This window comes from Amyelois transitella, chromosome 18, assembly GCF_032362555.1.
Source record: "Amyelois transitella isolate CPQ chromosome 18, ilAmyTran1.1, whole genome shotgun sequence".
Taxonomy (NCBI): Eukaryota; Metazoa; Arthropoda; class Insecta; order Lepidoptera; family Pyralidae; genus Amyelois; species Amyelois transitella.
Genome location: NC_083521.1, coordinates 1,587,649 through 1,610,173, shown reverse-complemented (window position 1 = coordinate 1,610,173; position 22,525 = coordinate 1,587,649). Strand labels below are relative to the sequence as shown.

The 22,525-nt window shown below is 38.6% G+C and overlaps 1 protein-coding gene across 1 annotated transcript in view; it reads left to right on the top strand.

Annotated features, from left to right (window-relative positions):
- The window catches only part of LOC106137842 (transcription termination factor 2), a 32,323-nt gene that overhangs the window by 2,015 nt on the left and 7,783 nt on the right, over positions 1 to 22,525 (top strand). Inside the window, exons 5-17 of the mRNA XM_060949217.1 lie at positions 182 to 366; positions 1,001 to 1,214; positions 3,069 to 3,257; positions 3,946 to 4,075; positions 5,413 to 5,535; positions 6,667 to 6,867; positions 9,700 to 9,822; positions 11,323 to 11,522; positions 13,292 to 13,501; positions 13,921 to 14,112; positions 16,815 to 16,953; positions 18,187 to 18,294; positions 18,811 to 18,896. Coding sequence (XP_060805200.1) covers positions 182 to 366; positions 1,001 to 1,214; positions 3,069 to 3,257; positions 3,946 to 4,075; positions 5,413 to 5,535; positions 6,667 to 6,867; positions 9,700 to 9,822; positions 11,323 to 11,522; positions 13,292 to 13,501; positions 13,921 to 14,112; positions 16,815 to 16,953; positions 18,187 to 18,294; positions 18,811 to 18,896 — 2,100 coding nt within the window. The remainder of the gene's footprint in view (positions 1 to 181; positions 367 to 1,000; positions 1,215 to 3,068; positions 3,258 to 3,945; positions 4,076 to 5,412; positions 5,536 to 6,666; positions 6,868 to 9,699; positions 9,823 to 11,322; positions 11,523 to 13,291; positions 13,502 to 13,920; positions 14,113 to 16,814; positions 16,954 to 18,186; positions 18,295 to 18,810; positions 18,897 to 22,525) is intronic.

Sequence of the window (22,525 nt, the reverse complement as noted above, 5' to 3'; positions counted from 1 at the left end):
AGTTTTAAAGATCAAAGTTACATACATAGAGACAGGTGAAAAGCAACTTTGCTTCGTACTACTTGTAGTGATTAAACATAGGCACTTGTTGCTAATGTTGTAATGATGTCTGCAGATTTGAGAATTCTCTAGATTATTCTTGAAGCTATTATTGAGGAAGATTTTATTTTTTCTTTTCCAGAGTGAACGAAAATCTGGAGTGGAATCACCAGATATTGAAGCAGAGTTACCGGATGTCAGCAATTCCATTTACAAATCCCCTACAAAACCCGTAGGAGATGACAACGACACGTCTAGACTAACATGTTCTCCTTTTGCTAGTCCACTGCAGGATGTTTCTAATAAATTAAATGAAAGTAGTAATAGGTATGTTTATTTCTTAAGAAAAAAGAAAGATCTCCGTTAAATAAAAAACAATTTTGAAAAAGTTATATTTATTCGAGTACATAACTACATCTTAATATAAATGGATAATAATAACTATTTTTCCGCTTGATAAATATGTTTTAAGTTGAATCTTGCGTCGTCACGTCTCTCTTTAGAAAGCTATAATAATTCTTCTATGTAAATCTTAATCTTCTAGATAAATCTATAATAATCCCTCTGGGGCCCGGGGTATGCCATTGACCATGAATCCTGGATTGGTTGAGTCAGGTTTTTACACGAAGCGACTACCATCCGACCTCTGCAACCTTTTCAGGTTAACCTGACTCATATTGGATCCATGGTAACATCCAGTTGCCTGAATGTGTAACCGTGGATGGGTGTCAAATAATGACAAGAAACCATCCTGTCACTATTTGAATCTCACATATATCCAGCTGAACGTGGCCTATCATTCATTTCAAGACCGCTATCTCTGTCTACCTCGCAATGGATATTTACGTGGTTATATGTATATGTACATTAAGTAGTACCCTTGTACTGAATTTCTCTTTATTTTAAGTTTTATCTTCCTTGATGTACATAAATAAATAAAATACCTACATTTTATTAACAGGACAATCAATATAAACGACAAGATGAATAATTCAACAAGAAACGAATCTTTGAGGCGAGACAGCTATGTGACAGCAACAGTGGACCTTACAACAACTGATTTCCATTTTGCTGGGCATAAAGCGGCCAATGTGAAAGAGAATGCGGACGATGACGTCACCATCATAGACAATAAGCCGGAGATCATTGCTTTGAGCAGCGACGACGAAGATGAGGTAAGTGTATTGTCTATCGTTCTTAATAAAAAGTGTCTAATTCCTTTAAAAAAATTTTGGATACGCTTTGTTTTAATTAAACTAGCTTTAAGATGTTGCGTACGTCATGACGTCATACGGGTACACGTGGCCTTTCAGTCTTTTCAACACAGTTGGGCTCTGTCTACCCCACAAGGGATTATATGTTGTTGTGGATGGAAAATAAACAATATTTTATTATTTATTTATCTATTTTAATTGGGATAATTAGATTACTTTTCGGCTCAGGCAAAAGCAAAATCATTCATTCATACATTAACCACGTCTACATCCCTTGCGGGGTAGACAGAGCCAGCAGCCTTGAAAGACTGATAGGCCTCGTTCAGCTGATAGGCCTAATGATTGAATTGAGATTTATTTTATTTATTTTGTATTTTAACACGTAACAAAATATTTGTACGAATGTATTTTTTAAATTATTTAAGACTTCATCCTTATTTTCGAATACAAAACATTAATATGGATTATAGGATACAATAGACATAGCATTTTCTGGCAAAGCAAAATTTATACTAAGTATATCTATCGAATTCAAATTTCTATTTGCATAAATGTCAAGTGATTAGGCGCTCCACCTAATTCTACCGACAACAGTTAGCTCTTAAATGTAAAAAGAAGGATAAATGTAACACTCATTTAAAAATATCTAAATATATAAAAGCATAAAGTGAATGACTGACCGACATATCAACGTAAATCCCAAACCGCTGGGTCTTTCTGTGGTCTAAGAGAGAGGAATTCCCGCGGGAACGGAAGTAATTGCGATTTTATGTTTCACGCGGACGGAGCCGGGGGCGTCCTATACATATATTACAATATAATTCAAAATGAAGGTAGTTTTAAAATATTTATCTAATGTGCAATGCAATGTTACAGAAAACGAAATCGTGATTAAAAATTTATAAAAAGTTGTAGTTAATAAAGTGGGTGTCTGTGTTTTTTAGAAGTTATTTTAGAAGTGAAGTGAATTTCTTATGTATTATTATTGATTTGTTTGATTCTCATGAGCTAGTGAAAATGCCTCGCAGTCCCAAGGACGCCTCTTTGTCGCGTAGCCCTAGAGATGTAAGTTATTTATAATTATTATAGGAAAATCAGACTTGATCATCAACAATTAAACAAAGTGTCGAGCAGATTTGTTGAGAAATAAAGTAACGCTTAATTTTGTGGTATCTGAAAAAAATAAAAAACCTAAGCGTAGGCATTTTTATATATTTTTTTAATGCGAATATAATATTATAGCGTGTACTCTATTACTTCGCGTGTTTATACAGAAATTAAGATAGTTTTATAAAAGAATATTGAATGTCTAAAAGTGGATTGTGTGTTAATGGTTGTGTCAAAAAACTCCATACACACAGGAGGTTTATTTCGATTTTAATAAACACCTTGTTCCAATAACAAGATCTTTACAGGTAAATACATAGTGTCAGGTAATAGGCTAACATAATCACTGTAAATATAAAACCTATTTGTTGACTGTTTATGTGGACGGTCAACTTTAAATAAATTAAAAACATTATTATAAATGTTATTTTGTCCTCGTTTCATGGCACGCGCGATGTTGTTTTAATCGCGCGAAAAACTATCGCTATCCTGTTTCACGTCACAATAAAAAGCTGCAGAAGTTATTTAACTTTGTCGTAGATATGAACGTCCACTTTCAGCTCCCGCAGTATAGCACGCGCGACGCCTTTTTTATCGCGCGAAAAACTATCGCCGTATTTTGACCTGAAGGCTGTCGATAAATTATACTCGTCATCGGGTCCAAACAACTATATTTTCATTCCTCAAATTCCATCTCTTTGTTTCCAGGTGAAAGTTAAATCGCCTCGCTCCCCTAAACCCAAAAAAGAGGATGTCAAACTGAAGGACAATGACATAAAACAGTACCTCGTACCACCGAGCTACCCCGGCCAGCAAGTTGTGTACGTGAAGAAACATGTCAGGGAGAACGAGCTTAGCAAGCTGAACGGACTCAAAGAGGACCTTCAGAACATTAGAGTAAGTCTATCTCTCTTTATCTTCCTCCTGGCTTGAGTCCCGGTTGCATCCTCACCACTCTGGAGAGGAGCTTGGGGTATGCCTTTGACCACGGATCCTGGATTGGCTGAGTGAGGTTTTTACACGAAGTGATTCCTATCTGACTTCCGCAACCTTTGCAAGTAAACCTGAATTGGATCCATGGTTCACACATCCAGTTGCCTGAATGTGAAGGTTTCCTAACAAAGTGTCACACAGTCCGTAAGTCTTTTTCTCTTATGTGTAATCTGAAGGACAGCAAGCTGTAAGACCATGACATTAAATAGTACTTCATACCACTGGACTACCCGGGCCAGCATGTTGTGTACGTGAAGAAATATGTTATACCTACTACCGCTTCCAAAGCCCATGCGTAGAATAAGCGGCGGAACAAACTACACTGCAGCATTTTCACCCGACATCAATTTACAAATATATAGATCTGTTAAATCTAAATCGTGGACGAATGCACATTGTCTACATTAAAAAACATGAATGAATATAAAACTTATGATTTCAATACGAAGCGAAGGAAGTATGCAGAGATCGTGGCAAGTGGAAAGAGGTAGTCTCTGCCTACCCCTCCGGAAAAGAGGCGTGATTTTATTTTATGTATTATGTTCAATACGAATCGTATGTGATAGTACGTTTATATTATTTTATTTTTTAGTATCTCCTGGACAATATGGACGTGGAGACGCTCCCCGATGGCGGAGTGAAGCTGATCCAGCGCCTCACGACTCTGGAGGCCGAGGTTCGCCGCCAGGGGGACAGGGTGGCCAACATGGTCGTAGAGCCAGGTGAAAGATTATATTTTAAATATACATTGCACCCTTCACTTACGTATATACTCTTTTTATGGGAACTCAGAAAACTACAGCAGCTATGCAAAGATAAATATAGTGTGTGCCAACTGTTTTTCTTCCCACGCACTGTAAAAGTCTATTAAGGAAAAAGGTCGTCAACTTGGGATTCTTAATTTAGATAAAATGTTTGCTACTATCTAAATTATACCTTCAATGAACAAGACTCTTGAGTCCCATTACTATCTGCTCTGGTATAAAGACGTAGTATTATTGTGCTTATAAATTTTGGATTCTCTTTTTAGCCGATGTGCTAGCAACGTATCACTATTTGAATCTTAATTCTAATATTAAGCCAAACGGCTGAACTCGTTCAGCTTTTCAGTCTTTTCAAGTCTACACCGCGAGGTATATAGTACCTACTATATGTATGTATGTATATAAGCCTATCCCTTAATCGCCTTTTACGACATCCATGTGAACGTGATGGAGTGGTCCTGTTTCTAATGGTGCCGGGGACCACACTGCACCATAGAAATTGTGCAATCTGTACTAGTATTATAAAGCTAAAGAGTTTGAATGTATGGGAGTGAAAGTTGGGTATGGCAAAAGAAGCATGAAAGCAGAATAAATGCAGTGGAAATGAGAGCGGTAAGGAGTATGATGGGTGTGAAATTGAGTGACAGGATAAGGAACAGCGTGATAAGGGAATGTTGTGATGTGAAAGAAGATGTAGTTACAGGAATAGAAAAGGGTATGTTAAGATGGTTCGGTCATGTGGAGAGGATGAATGAAAGCAGGTTGACTAAGCAGATATACAAGGAGAGTGTGGAGGGAAAGGTCGGAGTGGGAAGACCTAGACGAACGTATCTTGATCAAATTAAGGACGTCCTGGTAAAGGGTCAGGTCAAAAGTACCCGAAACCGCCGAGCTTGTATGAAGAGAGTTATGAATGTGGACGAAGCGAAAGAAGTATGCAGAGATCGTGGCAAGTGGAAAGAGGTAGTCTCTGCCTACCCCTCCGGGAAAGAGGCGTGATTTTATGTATGTATGTATGAGTTTGTTTGTTGGTTTGTTTGAACGCGCTAATCTCAGGAACTACTGATTCGAATTGAAAAATTATTTACCATATAATAGACCATTTATCGAGGAAGGCTTTAGGCTATTTATCATCACGCTGCAACTATTAGGAGCGAAGAATTAATGGAAAATGTGAAAAAAGGGGTAAATTATTCCTCCTTAAGGGCTTAAATCATGCCCAAAATAACTATTCCACGCGGACGAAGTCGCGGGCACAGCTAGTTAAGATATATAATCAATCTTACGTGTTTCAGACATGCCTACAGCCGCCGACATAGCCCGGGACGGATTCGAAGGTGTGGACGAGAACGGGCTGACGTGGGATGACATACAGAAAGCAAGCAACGCTGTGCAGCCCAAGATGTTTGGCAAACAAGGTGAATTCTAATAGATACCTACGTACTAGCTTTTGCACATAGCTCCGCTCACGTGGGAAGTTATAGAATAAAGTGGCCTTTGTTACTCCTGGAGGTGGCGTGAGGTTGTCGGATGTCATCTGTGATACTTGGATGATGTTGCTGCTGATGAAGCAGGTTCATGAATCCATCATGAGGCCTGTCGCCTTAAGTGTCGTGTGGTTACCGGCACAAAAAAAGTAGAATAGGACCATTCCATCTCTTTTACATGGATGTCGTAAAAGGTGATTAAGGGATAGGCTTATCAATTTGGGATTCCCCTTGCAGGCGATGATGAGCACTCTGTCCCTATTTGAATTTCTCAATTCCATTATAAATATACATGCAGTTAAATGTTGCCTTTTAGTTTTTTTGTTGTTGGCTCTGTCTACCTTATTGGATATAGACGTGATTATATTTATGTATATATTGCCAGTTTCACTTAACTCCACCGATAAGAGCTTATTCTCCACTGGTAGAGCACTGGCGATTTTGTTGCATAAGCTACAGGAGAATTTGAAATAGCGCATTATCTTTACTAATATTATAAAGCTGAAAAGTTGGTTTGTTTGAACGCGCTAATCTCAGGAATTACCTACTGGTTCGAATTGAAAAATTCTTTTTGCGTTGAATAGACCATTTATCGAGGAAGGCTTAAGATTATATAACATCACGCTGCAACTATAAGGAGCAAAGAAATAATGGAAAATGTGAGAAAAAAAACGGGGAAAATTACTCATCCTTGATTCAATGCTTCAATGATGCTCAAAATAACTATTCCACGCGGACGAAGTCGCGGGCACAGCTAGTAATCAACGATATGTTCTTCTGTAATCTCCTGTTTGGTCTCCTTCCACCCAAAGGTTGATTGGAAGAGATTGCATTAGGGATAAGTCCGCCTTTGTACCATCTATATCTGTTTTACATTGTTTTGTATGTTTTACTCTTATGGTGCAATAAAGAGTTTTATCTATCTATATAAGTATTATATTATAAAATATAGCACCGTTGAGTTAGTATCTCGTAACACAAGTTTCGAACTTACTTCGAGGCTAACTCAATCTGTGTAATTTGTCCCGTATATATTTATTTATTTATCTATCTACGTTCCAGCAATGGCCACCCACATGGCGGAACGGAACCTGATCCTGGAGCGCCTGCGCAGCCTCCACCAGTCGCTGGGCTCGCGGCCCGCGGAGACGGAGCTGGCGGCGGCGCCGAGGGCCGTGAGCACCGAGCTGATGCCGCACCAGCTGCACGCGCTGGGCTGGCTGCGGTGGAGGGAGACGCAGAGACCCTGCGGGGGAATACTAGGTATTTGAACTGGTATAGTACCAGGTGTATATACTAGCTGTCCCGGCAAACGTTGTTTTTCGCTGACGGCTACCCGACGATACTAGGGATTCATTCGTATTTTTAAGGGAGACTTATCCCAGAGCCATGAAGGCTGAGATGATGAGGGAGACGCCGAGATAGTGGGGGGGAATACTAGATAAATATGTATATACCTATGTAGTGCCATGTGTTTCCCGGCACCAATAAAAATAAGAAATAGACCATTCCATCTCGTTCCCATGGATGTCGTAAAAGGCAAATCCCCTTATTCGCCTTTTACGACATCCATGGGAAGGCTTATAAATTTGGGATTCTTCTTTTAACCGACGGGCTGGCGACCTGTCACTATTTGAATCTCAATTCTATCATTAAGCCAAACAGCTGAACGTGATCTACATTTGGTTCCGTCTATGTATGTATGTATGTATGGTTGTAAATATTTATAAATGTATATCGGCCCATTTAAACAGACTAGTCCATTAGAACCTAATTTGTAGTGTCCGACCGAAGGTCTATTTTTGGCCGAAGCCGAAGCCGATTAATCGGCTATCGCCACAACCTTCGGCCGAAGCCGAAGCCGAAGCCGAAGGTTTATATTCTCTCAGCACTCAGTAATTAATTTTGTTCAATATTGTCTACATCATACATAAAATCACGCCTCTTTCCCGGAGGGGTAGGCAGAGACTACCTCTTTCCACTTGCCACGATCTCTGCATATTTCCTTCGCTTCATCCACATTCATAACTCTCTTCATGCAAGCTCGGCGGTTTCGGGTACTTTTGAGCTGACCCTTTACCAGGACGTCCTTAATTTGATCAAGACACGTTCGTCTAGGTCTTCCCACTCCGACCTTTCCCTCCACACTCTCCTTGTATATCTTAGTCAACCTGTTTTCATTCATCCTCTCCACATGACCGAACCGTCTCAACATACCCTTTTCTATTCCTGTAACTACATCTTCTTTCACATCACAGCATTCCCTTATCACGCTGTTCCTTATCCGGTCTATGTTATAACGCTCTCATTTCCACTGCATTTATTCTGCTTTCGTGCTTCTTTTGCCATACCCAACTTTCACTCCCATACATTAATGTCGGGACTAACACGCCCCTATGCACAGCAAGTCGAGCCTTTTTGGATAGTTTCTGACTGCTCATAAAGGCATGCAAAGCTCCATTCACCATGTTCCCCGCGTTCACTCTCCTTTCAATATCACTATCACACTTGCCATCTGATGTAAACTTTGATCCTAGATATACAAACTCTTTCACTAGCTCAACTTTTTCTCCTCCAATTAAAATATTACATGCTGTCATTTCTTTCTCCATTTCAAAAACCAGTGTTTTTGTTTTACTTACGTTCACTTTCATTCCTTTCTCTTTTAAAACTTCATGCATATAGTTTACCATCTCCTGTAACTCCTCCGCTGATGACGCCAGTATAACCTGATCGTCGCTCGGCATAGAGCAGACATTTGACGAGTAACTCATTCATCCTTAATCCACTTACATATTCTTTCAAATCTGTCAAACAACTATCCATAAATAGGTTGAACAGCCACGGTGACGCAACACATCCTTGCCTAACGCCTTTCTCAATCTTAAACCACTCAGTGTGCGCTCCGTTTATCCTGACTGACACAAGCACACGAATCCTCATATAAGGATTTCAGTGCTCGTATCAATAGACTGCTCACCCCATGCATAGAAAGTACTGACCACAATTAATTTCTCTCAACTCTGTCATAGGCCTTTTCCAAATCCACGAATATGCAATAGACTTTTTGACTCTTGGCCAAAAACTTTTCGGCTATGCACCGCAAAGACCTGATCAGTACATCCCATTCCCTTTCGAAATCCCGCTTGAACATCCCATATTTTGTCATCAGTATTGTAGTATTGTCTACAAGCTACAATTAATATTAAAATTATTTCAAAACCTCAATATTAAAGGTTTATATATTGACTGTCTCATATAGAAGTTGATGATATATCATAGAGATGGTTGGTTTAGAGATAAATAAAAGTTTGTGATTTTGTGATTTACCTACTGGTAAAAAATAATGATTTGATTTCTTACAAAAACACTCGTTTAAATACACGTACGGACTTGTTTTGATGCATGCAATCAGCAATGTGATATTTTGACAGTGACTCCCCGCCGCCTCATGACTTTCGTAACAGTTCCTTCAATCTCGACGGTCGCTCGGACCTTCGGCGAAACCTTCGGCTTCGGTCGGGTTTTGGGCCGAAGCCGAATGTTTCGCCGAAGGTGGATTTTTTGGCCGAAGGTGGCCGAAGCCGAAGCCGAAGCCGAAGCTTCGGTCGGACATTACTAATTTGGTTTTAAACAATGGTTATTTTACTATGTACCAAGGTAAAAGTGACTTTTTTCGATTCCTTATCTCACGAAACATCTATAGAAAAATATCAGCCCTATTCTGAAGTGCGGTTTTGGTGAATTGTGTTATATACATAGATCGGAATATGTAGATTGATTTTATGTACTTGCATCATGAATTACCATAGAAAGCATAACATGGATAAGCCTCTTTTCCGGGATTTCATACTTACAGTAAACTACATTGTCCGTGGGTAACATAGGACTACAATTTACATGAACGAGGTTGGGGGAAAACAGCTACCACTAATATATTCTTCATCCCACTTGTAAAAAATTCCGGAAAAAATCTTAATAATATACAAATCCCGCAATCCCGGAGGCATGTCCATATTAATATATATACGTTTCAGTTCATTGACCCCAATTCAATCTACCTATTCCGATCTCTGGTTATTAATATTGTTTTAGCGGACGACATGGGTCTCGGCAAAACCATCACGATGATATCGCTAATCGTGAGCGACAAGGAGGGCAATATTGACCACGACGATGACACGGACGAGGAGGAGGTTACCAAGAGCAAAACTAAACGTGAGACTTATTAAATGACTTTTTTTTTATTATCCTGTATGTATATTTTTGTTATGTCTTTATAGTACAGGAATTTTTGGTGCCGTGTGGTTCCCGGCACCAACAGAAAAAAGAATAGGACCACTCCATCTCTCTCCCATGGACGTCGTAAAAGGCGACTAAGGGGTAGGCTTATAAACTTGGGATTCTTCTTTTAGGCGATGGGCTAGCAACCTGTCACTATCTGAACATAAATTCTATCACTAACCCAAATAGCTGAACGTGGGCTGTCAGTCTTTTCAAGACTGTTGGCTCTATCTACCCCGCAAGGGATATAGACGTGATTATATGTGATGTGTGAAATGTGTACAGGATTTTTTTACAGGATGTAGTTATACCGAACTAGCTTATGCACGGGGCTTCGCTCCCGTGGGAAACGCATGTTAATACCGATCGTCTATTCTACTTATATCTGTGTTGAATTTCGTGAAAATCAGTCCAGTGTATAGTTTTGTAACCGAGATCGTGGCATGTAGAAACATGTAGTCTCTGCCTGTACATATGTATGTACTTATGTGTAGTTTCGGAGTTTATTCGGTACGAATATAAATCTTTTCTCTTTATTATTAGTGTGAATGATCAGAAAAAAAATACATACATACATACATAAAATCACGCCTCTTTCCCGAAGGGGTAGGCAAAAAAAATATTTACATTATTTTGCCCATTCTATTATAGAAATAGAAATATGATATAAATTGGTAAATATGATAGAGTGTAATAAAAACAATATGAGATAAAAAAAAAATATTTTTTACATGTCACGCGTATAAAAAAAAAGTTTACACGTTTTTTGACACAGTAACTGTACAGTGTTACTTTTGTTACATTTCTACATCAATTTACATACATACAATCACGCCTCTTTCCCGGAGGGGTAGGCAGAGACTACCTCTTTCCACTTGCCACGATCTCTGCACACCTCCTTCGCTTCATCCACATTCATAACTCTCTTCATGCAAGCTCTGCGGTTTCGGGTACTTTTGACCCTTTACCATCAATTTGATTATTATTATTTATGTTTCTCCTCTTAGATTTCACGGGTCTATACACCCCGGATTTTTGAGAGGCTTGCGTGGGGATATAAATCCAACACGTGGAGGCCCTTTGGAGAAGTTGGTGTTATGTTGTTCTCCTGCCAAAACCCGTTCCCGGCCATATCAATAGATGATATGTCCATGAACAGGTCTCGGCAGGAGGTGGAGTTATTACAAAATAAGGAAAAGGATTATGGGTTACTAGAGGCCGCCCGCGACTTCGTCCGCATGGAAACCCTATCAATACCGCGGGAACTCTGGGATAAAAAGTAGCCTATGTGTTATTCTGGGTCTTCAGCTACCTACATACCAAATTTCATGGTAATCGGTTCAGTAGTTTTTGCGTGAAAGAGTAACAAACATCCATACAAACTTTCGCCTTTATAATAGTAGTAGGATGATTATTTTTTTTTTAAATTGTCAGTTTGCCGCGGCGGCACCCTGGTCGTGTGCCCGGCGTCGCTGATGCAGCAGTGGGCCGGCGAGGTGGGCAAGCACTGCGCGGCGCACAGCCTCGCCGTGTTGCTGCACCACGGCGCCGCGCGCGCCGCGCAGCCGCACCGGCTGGCGGCCGCCGACCTCGTGCTCACCACCTACAACCTGCTGCAGCGCGACCGCGAGAAGGTGGGCTGGCCTGATGTTGTTATTTTTTTTTTTTTTTTTTTAATTTTTTTTTTTTTTTAATACACAAATTACACAGATTGAGTTAGCCTCGAAGTAAGTTCGAGACTTGTGTTACGAGATACTAACTCAACGATACTATATTTTTATAATAATAAATATTTATATAGATAAACATCCAAGACCCAGGCCAATCAGAAAAAGTTCTTTTCTCATCATGCCCTGGCCGGGATTCGAACCCAGGACCTCTGATGTCACAGACAAGCGTACTACCGCTGCGCCACAGAGGCCGTCGAAATTATTATTGTGACGTACAAGCACTGCGCCGCGCACAGCCTCGCCGTGTTGATGCACCACGGCGCACAAATGAATGTGGATGAAGCGAGGGAAGTGTGCAGAGATCGTGCCAAGTAGAAAGAGGTAGTCTCTGCCTACAACTACAGCGAAAGAGGCGTGATTTTATGTTTGTATGTATGTATGTATGACATACAAATTGAAAAAAAAATATCGCGTTTTGCAAGTGATTTGTTTCTCTTATAACTATGTATGTACTATTTTCTTGTTACTGTGTAAATTTCTGTGCAATAAAGATATTACAAACAAAAAAAGGTTAAGATGAAGGATGATTTGAAACGATAAGTGTCTTCGAAATGAAGGACAGCTGGAAGTTATTGTTTACTATAAAACGAGCAATATTTTTATAATATTCGAGTATGTGTGATTCCCGGCACCAATAGAAAAAATAATAGGAAAACTCCATCGCTTTCCCATAGATGTCGTAAAAAGCGAAAGGTATAGGCTTATAAACTTGGGATTCTTCTTTTAGGCGACGGCCTTGCAACCTGTCACTTTATATGAATCTCAATTCTAACAGTAAGCTTATCGTGGCCTATCAGTATTTCCAAGACTGTTGGCTCTGTCTACCCCACAAGGGTACCAACAACCTACAGGCTTACTCTCGACTCGCAATGCCAATACACAATGCCAATCTCAATGCAAGAAACGTCATTTGGCACTCTTGAATTTCACACTAGCGCCGCCACATTGGGGCAAAATCGGGCGGATATTGAGTGAACTAATTAATATTGAGATTGTGTTCTGGAACTTGGGAATTCGTTACTCTTGAAGCCATTTCGACAGCTCGACATTGCGTTGAACTTGTGTTATTCTTGGATATTTATTGTGCAGATCTTGTTATTGCGACATATAAATTGAATGGATGAAGCGAAGGAAGTATGCAGAGATCGTGGCAAGTGGAAAGAGGTAGTCACTGCCTGCAACTCCGGGAAAGAGAAAAAGGAAAGGAATATCCGCCATTGCAAATGATTTGTTTCTTTTATAACTATGTTCTATTTTCTTGTTACTGTGTAAATTTCTATGCAATGAAGATTTTACAAACAAACAAAATTTAAGACGATAAGTGTCATCGAAATGATGGACAGCTGGAAGTTATTGTTTACTATAAAACGAGCAATATTTGTATAATATACGAGTATGTGTGATTCCCGGCACCAATAGAGAAAATAATAGGAAAACTCCATCGCTTTCCCATAGATGTCGTAAAAGGAGGTATAGGCTTATAAACTTGGGATTCTTCTTTTAGGCGACGGCCTTGCAACCTGTCACTTTATATGAATCTCAATTCTAACAGTAAGCTAATCGTGGCCTATCAGTATTTCCAAGACTCTTGGCTCTGTCTACCACACAAGGGTATCATCATCCTGCTGCAGCCCTTGAATAGTTGTATTAAATTTGTTTTTCTGCGCTTACAGAACGGCGTCCTGATGCGAGTCCAATGGCGCCGCATAATCCTGGACGAGGCCCACATCGTGCGCAACCACAAGGCGGCCACGTCCCTCGCCGTGTGCGCGCTACACGGCGCCCGCCGCTGGTGCCTCACCGGGACCCCCGTGCAGAACAAAGACCTGGACCTCTTTGCGCTACTCAAGTTCTTGAGGTGTACGCCTTTTGATGATCTCACTGTGAGTGAAGTTCTAATATGTTCGTTTATTTGATTCCTTATTTCAGGTGGCTTGATCATTTTCGGCAGCTTGAAGTCTGCAACGGATTCTAGGTCTTTGGGTAGGTCGTAGCGGCAGGAACAGACTTACAGATTCTACTGTGACTAGTCCCTTGACCGTTCGAAAGCGGTACTTCTAAATGAAATGAAAAATGAAAGTGATTTTAGTATAATAATCACACCAAGCCTGGCGGAAGATCTTCCCTTTGTGGCGTTCGAGCCTATATCGTAACTCCTGCTGCAAAGTTGCTAAGTCAAAATATTCAATTGAATATCAGTTATCAAAGAATGAATGCGTTTGATCAAATTGTGAATGATGCTAGAGATCATTCTAGAAGTCTGAATTTGGTAATTCTAAACAAAAAAATGTTCTCTTTACAGATGTGGAAGAAATGGATCGACAACAAAAGCCAAGGCGGCCAAGACCGTCTCAGTACAATCATGCGTTGCATACTGTTGCGGCGGACCAAGCAACAGTTGCAGCAGAACGGGCAGCTGGCATGTCTGCCTGAACGAACTGCACACCAGTGCCACGTCACGCTCACTCAGCCAGAGATGAATGTGTACCAGAAGGTAGCTTTGTTATTAGTTTCTCTAGTGAAGTGGTTATTTAGATGATATACTACATCACACTGCAGTGAACTAAGCAACAGTTGCAGCAGAACGGGCAGCTGGCATGTCTGCCTGAACGAACTGCACACCAGTGCCACGTCACGCTCACTCAGCCAGAGATGAATGTGTACCAGAAGGTAGCTTTGTTATTAGTTTCTCTAGTGAAGTGGTTATTTAGATGATATACTACATCACACTGCAGTGAACTAAGCAACAGTTGCAGCAGAACGGGCAGCTGGCATGTCTGCCTGAACGAACTGCACACCAGTGCCACGTCACGCTCACTCAGCCAGAGATGAATGTGTACCAGAAGGTAGCTTTGTTATTAGTTTCTCTAGTGTAATAGTTATTTAGATGATATACTACGTCACACTGCAGTGAACTAAGCAACAGTTGCAGCAGAACGGGCAGCTGGCATGTCTGCCTGAACGAACTGCACACCAGTGCCACGTCACGCTCACTCAGCCAGAGATGAATGTGTACCAGAAGGTAGCTTTGTTGTTAGTTTCTCTAGTGTAATAGTTATTTAGATGATATACTACGTCACACTGCAGTGAACTAAGCAACAGTTGCAGCAGAACGGGCAGCTGGCATGTCTGCCTGAACGAACTGCACACCAGTGCCACGTCACGCTCACTCAGCCAGAGATGAATGTGTACCAGAAGGTAGCTTTGTTATTAGTTTCTCTAGTGTAATAGTTATTTAGATGATATACTACGTCACACTGCAGTGAACTAAGCAACAGTTGCAGCAGAACGGGCAGCTGGCATGTCTGCCTGAACGAACTGCACACCAGTGCCACGTCACGCTCACTCAGCCAGAGATGAATGTGTACCAGAAGGTAGCTTTGTTGTTAGTTTCTCTAGTGTAATAGTTATTTAGATGATATACTACGTCACACTGCAGTGAACTAAGCAACAGTTGCAGCAGAACGAGCAGCTGGCATGTCTGCCTGAACGAACTGCACACCAGTGCCACGTCACGCTCACTCAGCCAGAGATGAATGTGTACCAGAAGGTAGCTTTGTTATTAGTTTCTCTAGTGATGTGGTTATTTAGATGATATACTACATCATACTGCAGTGAACTAAGCAACAGTTGCAGCAGAACGGGCAGCTGGCATGTCTGCCTAAACGAACTGCACACCAGTGCCACGTCACGCTCACTCAGCCAGAGATGAATGTGTACCAGAAGGTAGCTTTGTTATTAGTTTCTCTAATGATGTGGTTATTTAGATGATGTACTACATCATACTGCAGTGAACTAAGCAACAGTTGCAGCAGAACGGGCAGCTGGCATGTCTGCCTGAACGAACTGCACACCAGTGCCACGTCACGCTCACTCAGCCAGAGATGAATGTGTACCAGAAGGTAGCTTTGTTATTAGTTTCTCTAATGACGTGGTTATTTAGATGATGTACTACATCATACTGCAGTGAACTAAGCAACAGTTGCAGCAGAACGGGCAGCTGGCATGTCTGCCTGAACGAACTGCACACCAGTGCCACGTCACGCTCACTCAGCCAGAGATGAATGTGTACCAGAAGGTAGCTTTGTTATTAGTTTCTCTAGTGAAGAGGTTATTTAGATGATATACTACATCACACTGCAGTGAACTAAGCAACAGTTGCAGCAGAACGGGCAGCTGGCATGTCTGCCTGAACGAACTGCACACCAGTGCCACGTCACGCTCACTCAGCCAGAGATGAATGTGTACCAGAAGGTAGCTTTGTTGTTAGTTTCTCTAGTGAAGTGGTTATTTAGATGATATACTACATCACACTGCAGTGAACTAAGCAACAGTTGCAGCAGAACGGGCAGCTGGCATATCTGCCTGTATCAATCACTGCTTTTTGGTTGACACGGGGGCCAGTTTATTCATAGATTTTCTCAGCTCTCAATGAATACTTGTCTCCCTCCTTCATCTTCTTGGTTTTTCGTGTCTTTTTCTCTTAGAGTTTTTGCCATGATTTCTTGTTACCCCCCTAAACATACAATATTAGCTAAAACCCAAGCTTGTTATTTCTGTTTAAAGACCTATGTAGTACCATAAAGTATAATCATAAAGCTGATTCTCATAATCCTAGATTAGGCAAACGTATGCATATGTTCCTGGCCTAGGATAGGGAGAAACAGATATGATTATCACTATCTGAATCTCAGTTCCATCATTAAGCCGTCCAGTTAAATGGTGTCTTTCGAGTCTCTTTGAGGTTATTGGCTCGGTCCTGTCTGATAAAAACGTGATATATGTATGTCTTATATGCTAATTTGGCCATCAAAGATGAGTGAATTAAAGATTGGCGCCTATAAATTCAAATTCAAATTTTTTTTTTATTATTACTTCACACTTCATATCAAAACTAATAATTGGCATATCTTTTGGTTTCACAATATTAGTTGACGTCAAATAAATTGTTTAAAACTAAGTTAACTGCCGCTTCCAAAGCGTCAGTGCAGAAGAAGCGGCAACAAACTGCACTGCAGCATTTTGTTCGACAACGTCAACTTCACAACTATCCAAACTTAGAAAAGAAATGTGGATGTGATAGATGAATGTGATATAATCTTCTTACCCTAGAGCAAGTCCTACTCTCGACTCGTAGGAGGCGACCACGGTGCGTATAACCATTGGCCCTCCCTCTAAAATTGATTTGATTTCCAGGTATTGGTGTTCTCCAAGACGCTGTTCGCCCAGTTTCTCCACCAGCGCGCGGAGAAGCACGCCGACAGCCAGGGGTTCCTGCCGCCGGAGAAAGATACCGCCTACGCCAAAATGCACAAGAAGATGATCGCTCTACAAGGTGAACTTTTGCACACAATACAATTAAAACAATAAACTAGTTTTTTTTAAAGTAAATAAATGTAAGTTGTACTGAAATAAATTTTAGTTCATTTTAATTTAATTCAAAAGCTGTGACAAAGTTGAACTGTTTGATGGTATAACTATAGTTAAGAAACCACTGACCTCTTATAGATTTATTTTCAAAATTGGATGCAAGGTATCACTTATAGACGTCACATAACTTAAATATCTAATTATATCTTCTATCGCTTCCAAAGCGCATGTCTAGAAGAAGCGGCGGAACAAACCACACTGCAGCATTTTCACCGGACGTCAATTTACAATATAATAATTTGCTCAGGACATCACTATACTGAAGAATAATAATACTTGGACATATCACGTCTCTATCCCTGACGAAATAGACAAAGTCAGTAATAACGACGACACGAAGGCCACGTTAGTACGGATGGCTCATTAATAAATTGGAGAATTATAAAAATGTTTGCCAAATATTTTTATCATATTGCTGTTGGTTTTCCTAGTAAAATAAATGAAAATTCATCAAGCCCATTTCGAGGGGAAGGCTGAGCAAAGACTAGAATTTCAATTTCAATTAATTTATTGCATATCATTTTGTACATTTCAGTTCTAACTATTACAATAGTCACTGGTTACATAAAGGGTTACAATATGAACCCTATAGGGTGTAGGAATATTATTATTGGAACTGCAAGCGGTTTTGTCAATTTAATTAAGTATGATTTGTTTTTATTCAATTCGATTCATTTACTTAATTCAATTCAAATAAACATAATATAATTAAAAATTTTATTGTGTCAATATCGTTAATTTGTATTTTAAAATCAATTCCAAATTTTTAGCGTTAAAAATACTCGACAATTGTATAAATATACTTTATTTATAAGTTATAATTTAAAAAAATTTATAAATATTTTATCATTTTCTTCACACCATAAATTATCTGGAAGGGTATTATATATTTTTATTGTCATAGCTAGTGGTCCGGACTTAAACAATTCTAATTTAGTACTTCTAATATATTCTATATCTTTATCTTTCTACTTGCCAAAATTGCAATATACTTTGCTTTATACACATTCATGTAGTACAAGTAGGCAGTTGATCGCGACATCAATGATTTTCTGTAACTACAGTAAAAAAAAATTGTATTTTACAGTGTAAAAAAAGAAATTGTGTTGATGCGCTTAACAATTTTGTTTGTCATCAGGAGCGAAACCGGTGAAGTCCCACGAGATCTTGGTACTGTTACTGCGGCTGCGACAAGTGTGCTGTCACTGCGGACTCATAGCCGCCATGTTGGACGAGAACGACGCAGGTCAATTTCCTTTTGTTAATTTTCGTTCTAGTCTCAAAAGAAAAGAAAAGTTTTCAATACGTCCCGTATATATGTATTTATTTTTATTTATATTTTTGCATGATGATTTTTAAGCATAATCTTCTTTTCAGTTATTATTTACGCATTAATATTTAGTGCATAACTAGCCAAAAATCAATTATGCTTTCAAATTCAAAATCTTTATTGCATATCATAAAGTACATCAGTTGAATTACAGTTACTGCTTATAAATTTGTTTTAGACCCATTATGTTAAAAAACATTAGGACAAATAATAATTTATGCGAAAAATGCGACACCATTTAGCCATTTTTTCAAAATGTCTTTCTGTTTAGCATCAACACAGAAATCGTAACCACATTGAGGTTGTATCTTACAGTATTTAAAATATAACTTACCTGTAAATTATTCAAACTAATAATGTAATTTTTCTCGTGAAAGAAACGTTATTGTAACATAAACAGGCCTAGTTAAATTGAACGGTTTAATCATTCAGGTAACATCGATGAAGACCCGGCGGGACAGGATCTGCTGCAAGAGCTCAACAAGCTCACAATCGAGGATTCGCACAGTAAAAGAAAGGTAAATATACTCACATCATTAATATAATGAATATTAATATATTATTAAGCAGGTTGACTAAGCAGATATACAAGGAGAGTGTGGAGGGAAAGGTCGGAGTGGGAAGACCTAGTAGATCTTGATCAAATTAAGGACGTCCTGGTAAAGGGTCAGGTCAAAAGTATCCGAAACCGCCGAGCTTGTATGAAGAGAGTTATGAATGTGGATGAAGCGAAGGAAGTATGCAGAGATCGTGGCAAGTGGAAAGAGGTAGTCTGCCTACCCCTCCGGGAAAGAGGCGTGATTTTATGTATGTATGTATCATTAATATAAAATGGCATAGAGAAACCCCGGAAATACAAATACAAATCGTCTACCCCGCAAGGGATATAAACGTAACCATTTGTATGTATTAAGGAAGTAGCGACCAGCCCCGGCTGCTAACGGGTAACATTATTGATTTTCATACAAACATTTAACACCCATTATAAATATAATAAATATATACGGGACAAATTATACAGATTGAGTTAGCCTCGAAGTAAGTTCGAGACTTGTGTTACGAGATACTAACTCAACGATACTATATTTTACAATAAATACTTATATACATAAACATCCAAGACCCAGGCCAATCAGAAAAAGTTCTTTTCTCATCATGCCCTGGCCGGGATTCGAACCCGGGACCTCCGGTCTCACAGACAAGCGTACTGCCGCTGCGCCACAGAGGCCCATTTTAGTATTTAAAAAAAAATACACCGTGTAGTTCACGGCTCCAATAAAAATAAAAGAATAGGACCACTTCCATCTCGTTCCCATGGATGTCGTAAAAGGCGACTAAGGTAAGATAGGCTTAGAAACTTGGGATTCCTCTTTTAGGCGATGGGCTAGCAACCTTTCACTATTTGAATCTCAATTCTATCACTAAGCCAAACAGTTTAACATGGCCTATCAGTGTCTTCAAATCGTGCCGTCACGTGATTATATGTATGTATGAAAAAAAATTGCGTGTGTGCGTGTTAAATACAACTGTTTTCAATAGTCCAAGATCCCAGAGCCGTAAGACACAACTTATTTTCTAAAGAATGGATCTTTCGATTCTCAGTAGTCTTTCATGTACTTTTAATACCTGCATGTTTGTGAGACTTGCCCGGTGACACCTGCGCAGGTACCAGGCGAGAAAGGTAACTAAAAATCACAGTTACTTAACTTAAATTTTTATGACTGATTTTTATATATATTTTATAGAATATTACTCTGAAGTCATATCAGAGAAGTCAGACGCTTTCCATGCGCCAGAACTTTTGTCAGACGCTTTAAAGCTCTGTCAAAAAAAAATTAACTTAATTTATTTTTAAATGTCTGACTTTTATATATGTTATTCAGATAACTATTATAAAGTTGTATTAAATCAGTCAGACAGTTTGTAATGACCAAACACCCCTTAAACACAAGAATTACTCAACCGCGAGTATGAGCGCGATAGCACAATGCGCATGCGCGTCAGAGTAAAATATCTAATATTTGAAAAGTACTTACTGTTTTCAATTTCATATTTTTGCATATCTATTCAAATACGATGAAATTTATAATTAAAATAATAATAAATCATTTTTTAAATAATATAATATATTGCATATAAATAATATAATAATATATTGCATAATATAATATATTGCATAGGGGAAAATGAATTTTTTTGTAGCAATAGCCTTTCAAAAAGAATGATTTTTATTTTATTTTAAAAAATATATCTATTATAATAATTTCAATAAGAAAATAATTAATTATAATTAATCAATTGAATTATTATTTTATTGTCTCTTAATCATCTTCATGATCAAAATAATCATTTGAATTTTCATCATTTATTAAATCTCTATACTGTCCACTCAAGTCATCGTCCTCATCTTCGGAGATGCAGAATCGTTTACCGATGAAAACTTGCAACAAGATATTTTTAACCAAGTACAAAAATTTATCTGCGAAACTTATAATGTTGCTGGTATACTTGACGGTAATGCTGCCCGACTTCAGCTGTTTTGAAATAATTACACTGCTTCTGACATTAACGAAGAATTCAACCCAAAAAATTTAAGAAATTTCGACGCTCCACTCGAGTCATCGTCCTCATCATCAGTTAGATTGTCGTTGCTGGCAGCATTTTCTGGAAAAAATAAAATCATAAACAATTAAAAAATAGAAACAAATATAATAAATTATAAGCCAAAAGTCAAAGTACGGTACAGTAGAATTGATAATATTTTTTTAAATATAGATGATAGATAGAGATAAATGAGGAGAAATTTTTATGTCGAAATGGTCGTTTAAAATGATTTTCACCCTTGCGTCGAAATTTCTTAAATTTTTTGGGTTGAATTCTTCGTTAATGTCAGAAGCAGTGTAATTATTTCAAAACAGCTGAAGTCGGGCAGCATTACCGTCAAGTATACCAGCAACATTATAAGTTTCGCAGATAAATTTTTGTACTTGGTTAAAAATATCTTGTTGCAAGTTTTCATCGGTAAACGATTCTGCATCTCCGAAGATGAGGACGATGACTTGAGTGGACAGTATAGAGATTTAATAAATGATGAAAATTCAAATGATTATTTTGATCATGAAGATGATTAAGAGACAATAAAATAATAATTCAATTGATTAATCATAATTAATTATTTTCTTATTGAAATTATTATAATAGATATATTTTTTAAAATAAAATAAAAATCATTCTTTTAGAAAGGCTATTGCTACAAAAAAAAATTCATTTTCCCCTATTTATATGCAATATATTATATTATTTTAAAAATGATTAATTATTATTTTAATTATAAATTTCATCGTATTTGAATAGATATGCAAAAATATGAAATTGAAAACAGTAAGTACTTTTCAAATATTAGATATTTTACTCTGACGCGCATGCGCATTGTGCTATCGCGCTCATACTCGAGGCTGAGTAATTCTTGTGTTTAAGGGGTGTTTGGTCATTACAAACTGTCTGACTGATTTAATACAACTTTGTAATAGTTACCTGAATAACATATATAAAAGTCAGACATTTAAAAATAAATTAAGTTAATTTTTTTTTGATAGAGCTTTAAAGCGTCTGACAAAAGTTCTGGCGCATGGAAAGCGTCTGACTTCTCTGATATGACTTCAGAGTAATATTCTATAAAATATATATAAAAATCAGTCATAAAAATTTAAGTTAAGTAACTGTGATTTTTAGTTACCTTTCTCGCCTGGTACCTGCGCAGGTGTCACCGGGCAAGTCTCACAAACATGCAGGTATTAAAAGTACATGAAAGACTACTGAGAATCGAAAGATCCATTCTTTAGAAAATAAGTTGTGTCTTACGGCCCTGGGATCTTACTCTACAAGTGATATGTTTCTTTAAACTATGTAGTATTTCTTGTCACATACATTCACATATGGTCACGTCTATATCCCATGCCAAGTTCAGCTATTTGGCTTAATAATAGAATTGAGATTCAAATAGTGACAGGTTGCTAACCCAACGCCTAAAAAAGAATCCCAAGTTTGTAAGCCTGTACCCTTAGTCGCCATTTATGACATCTATGGGAAAGAGATGGAGGGAGTGGTCCTATTCTTTTTTGTATTGGTGTCGGGTACCGCACGGCAC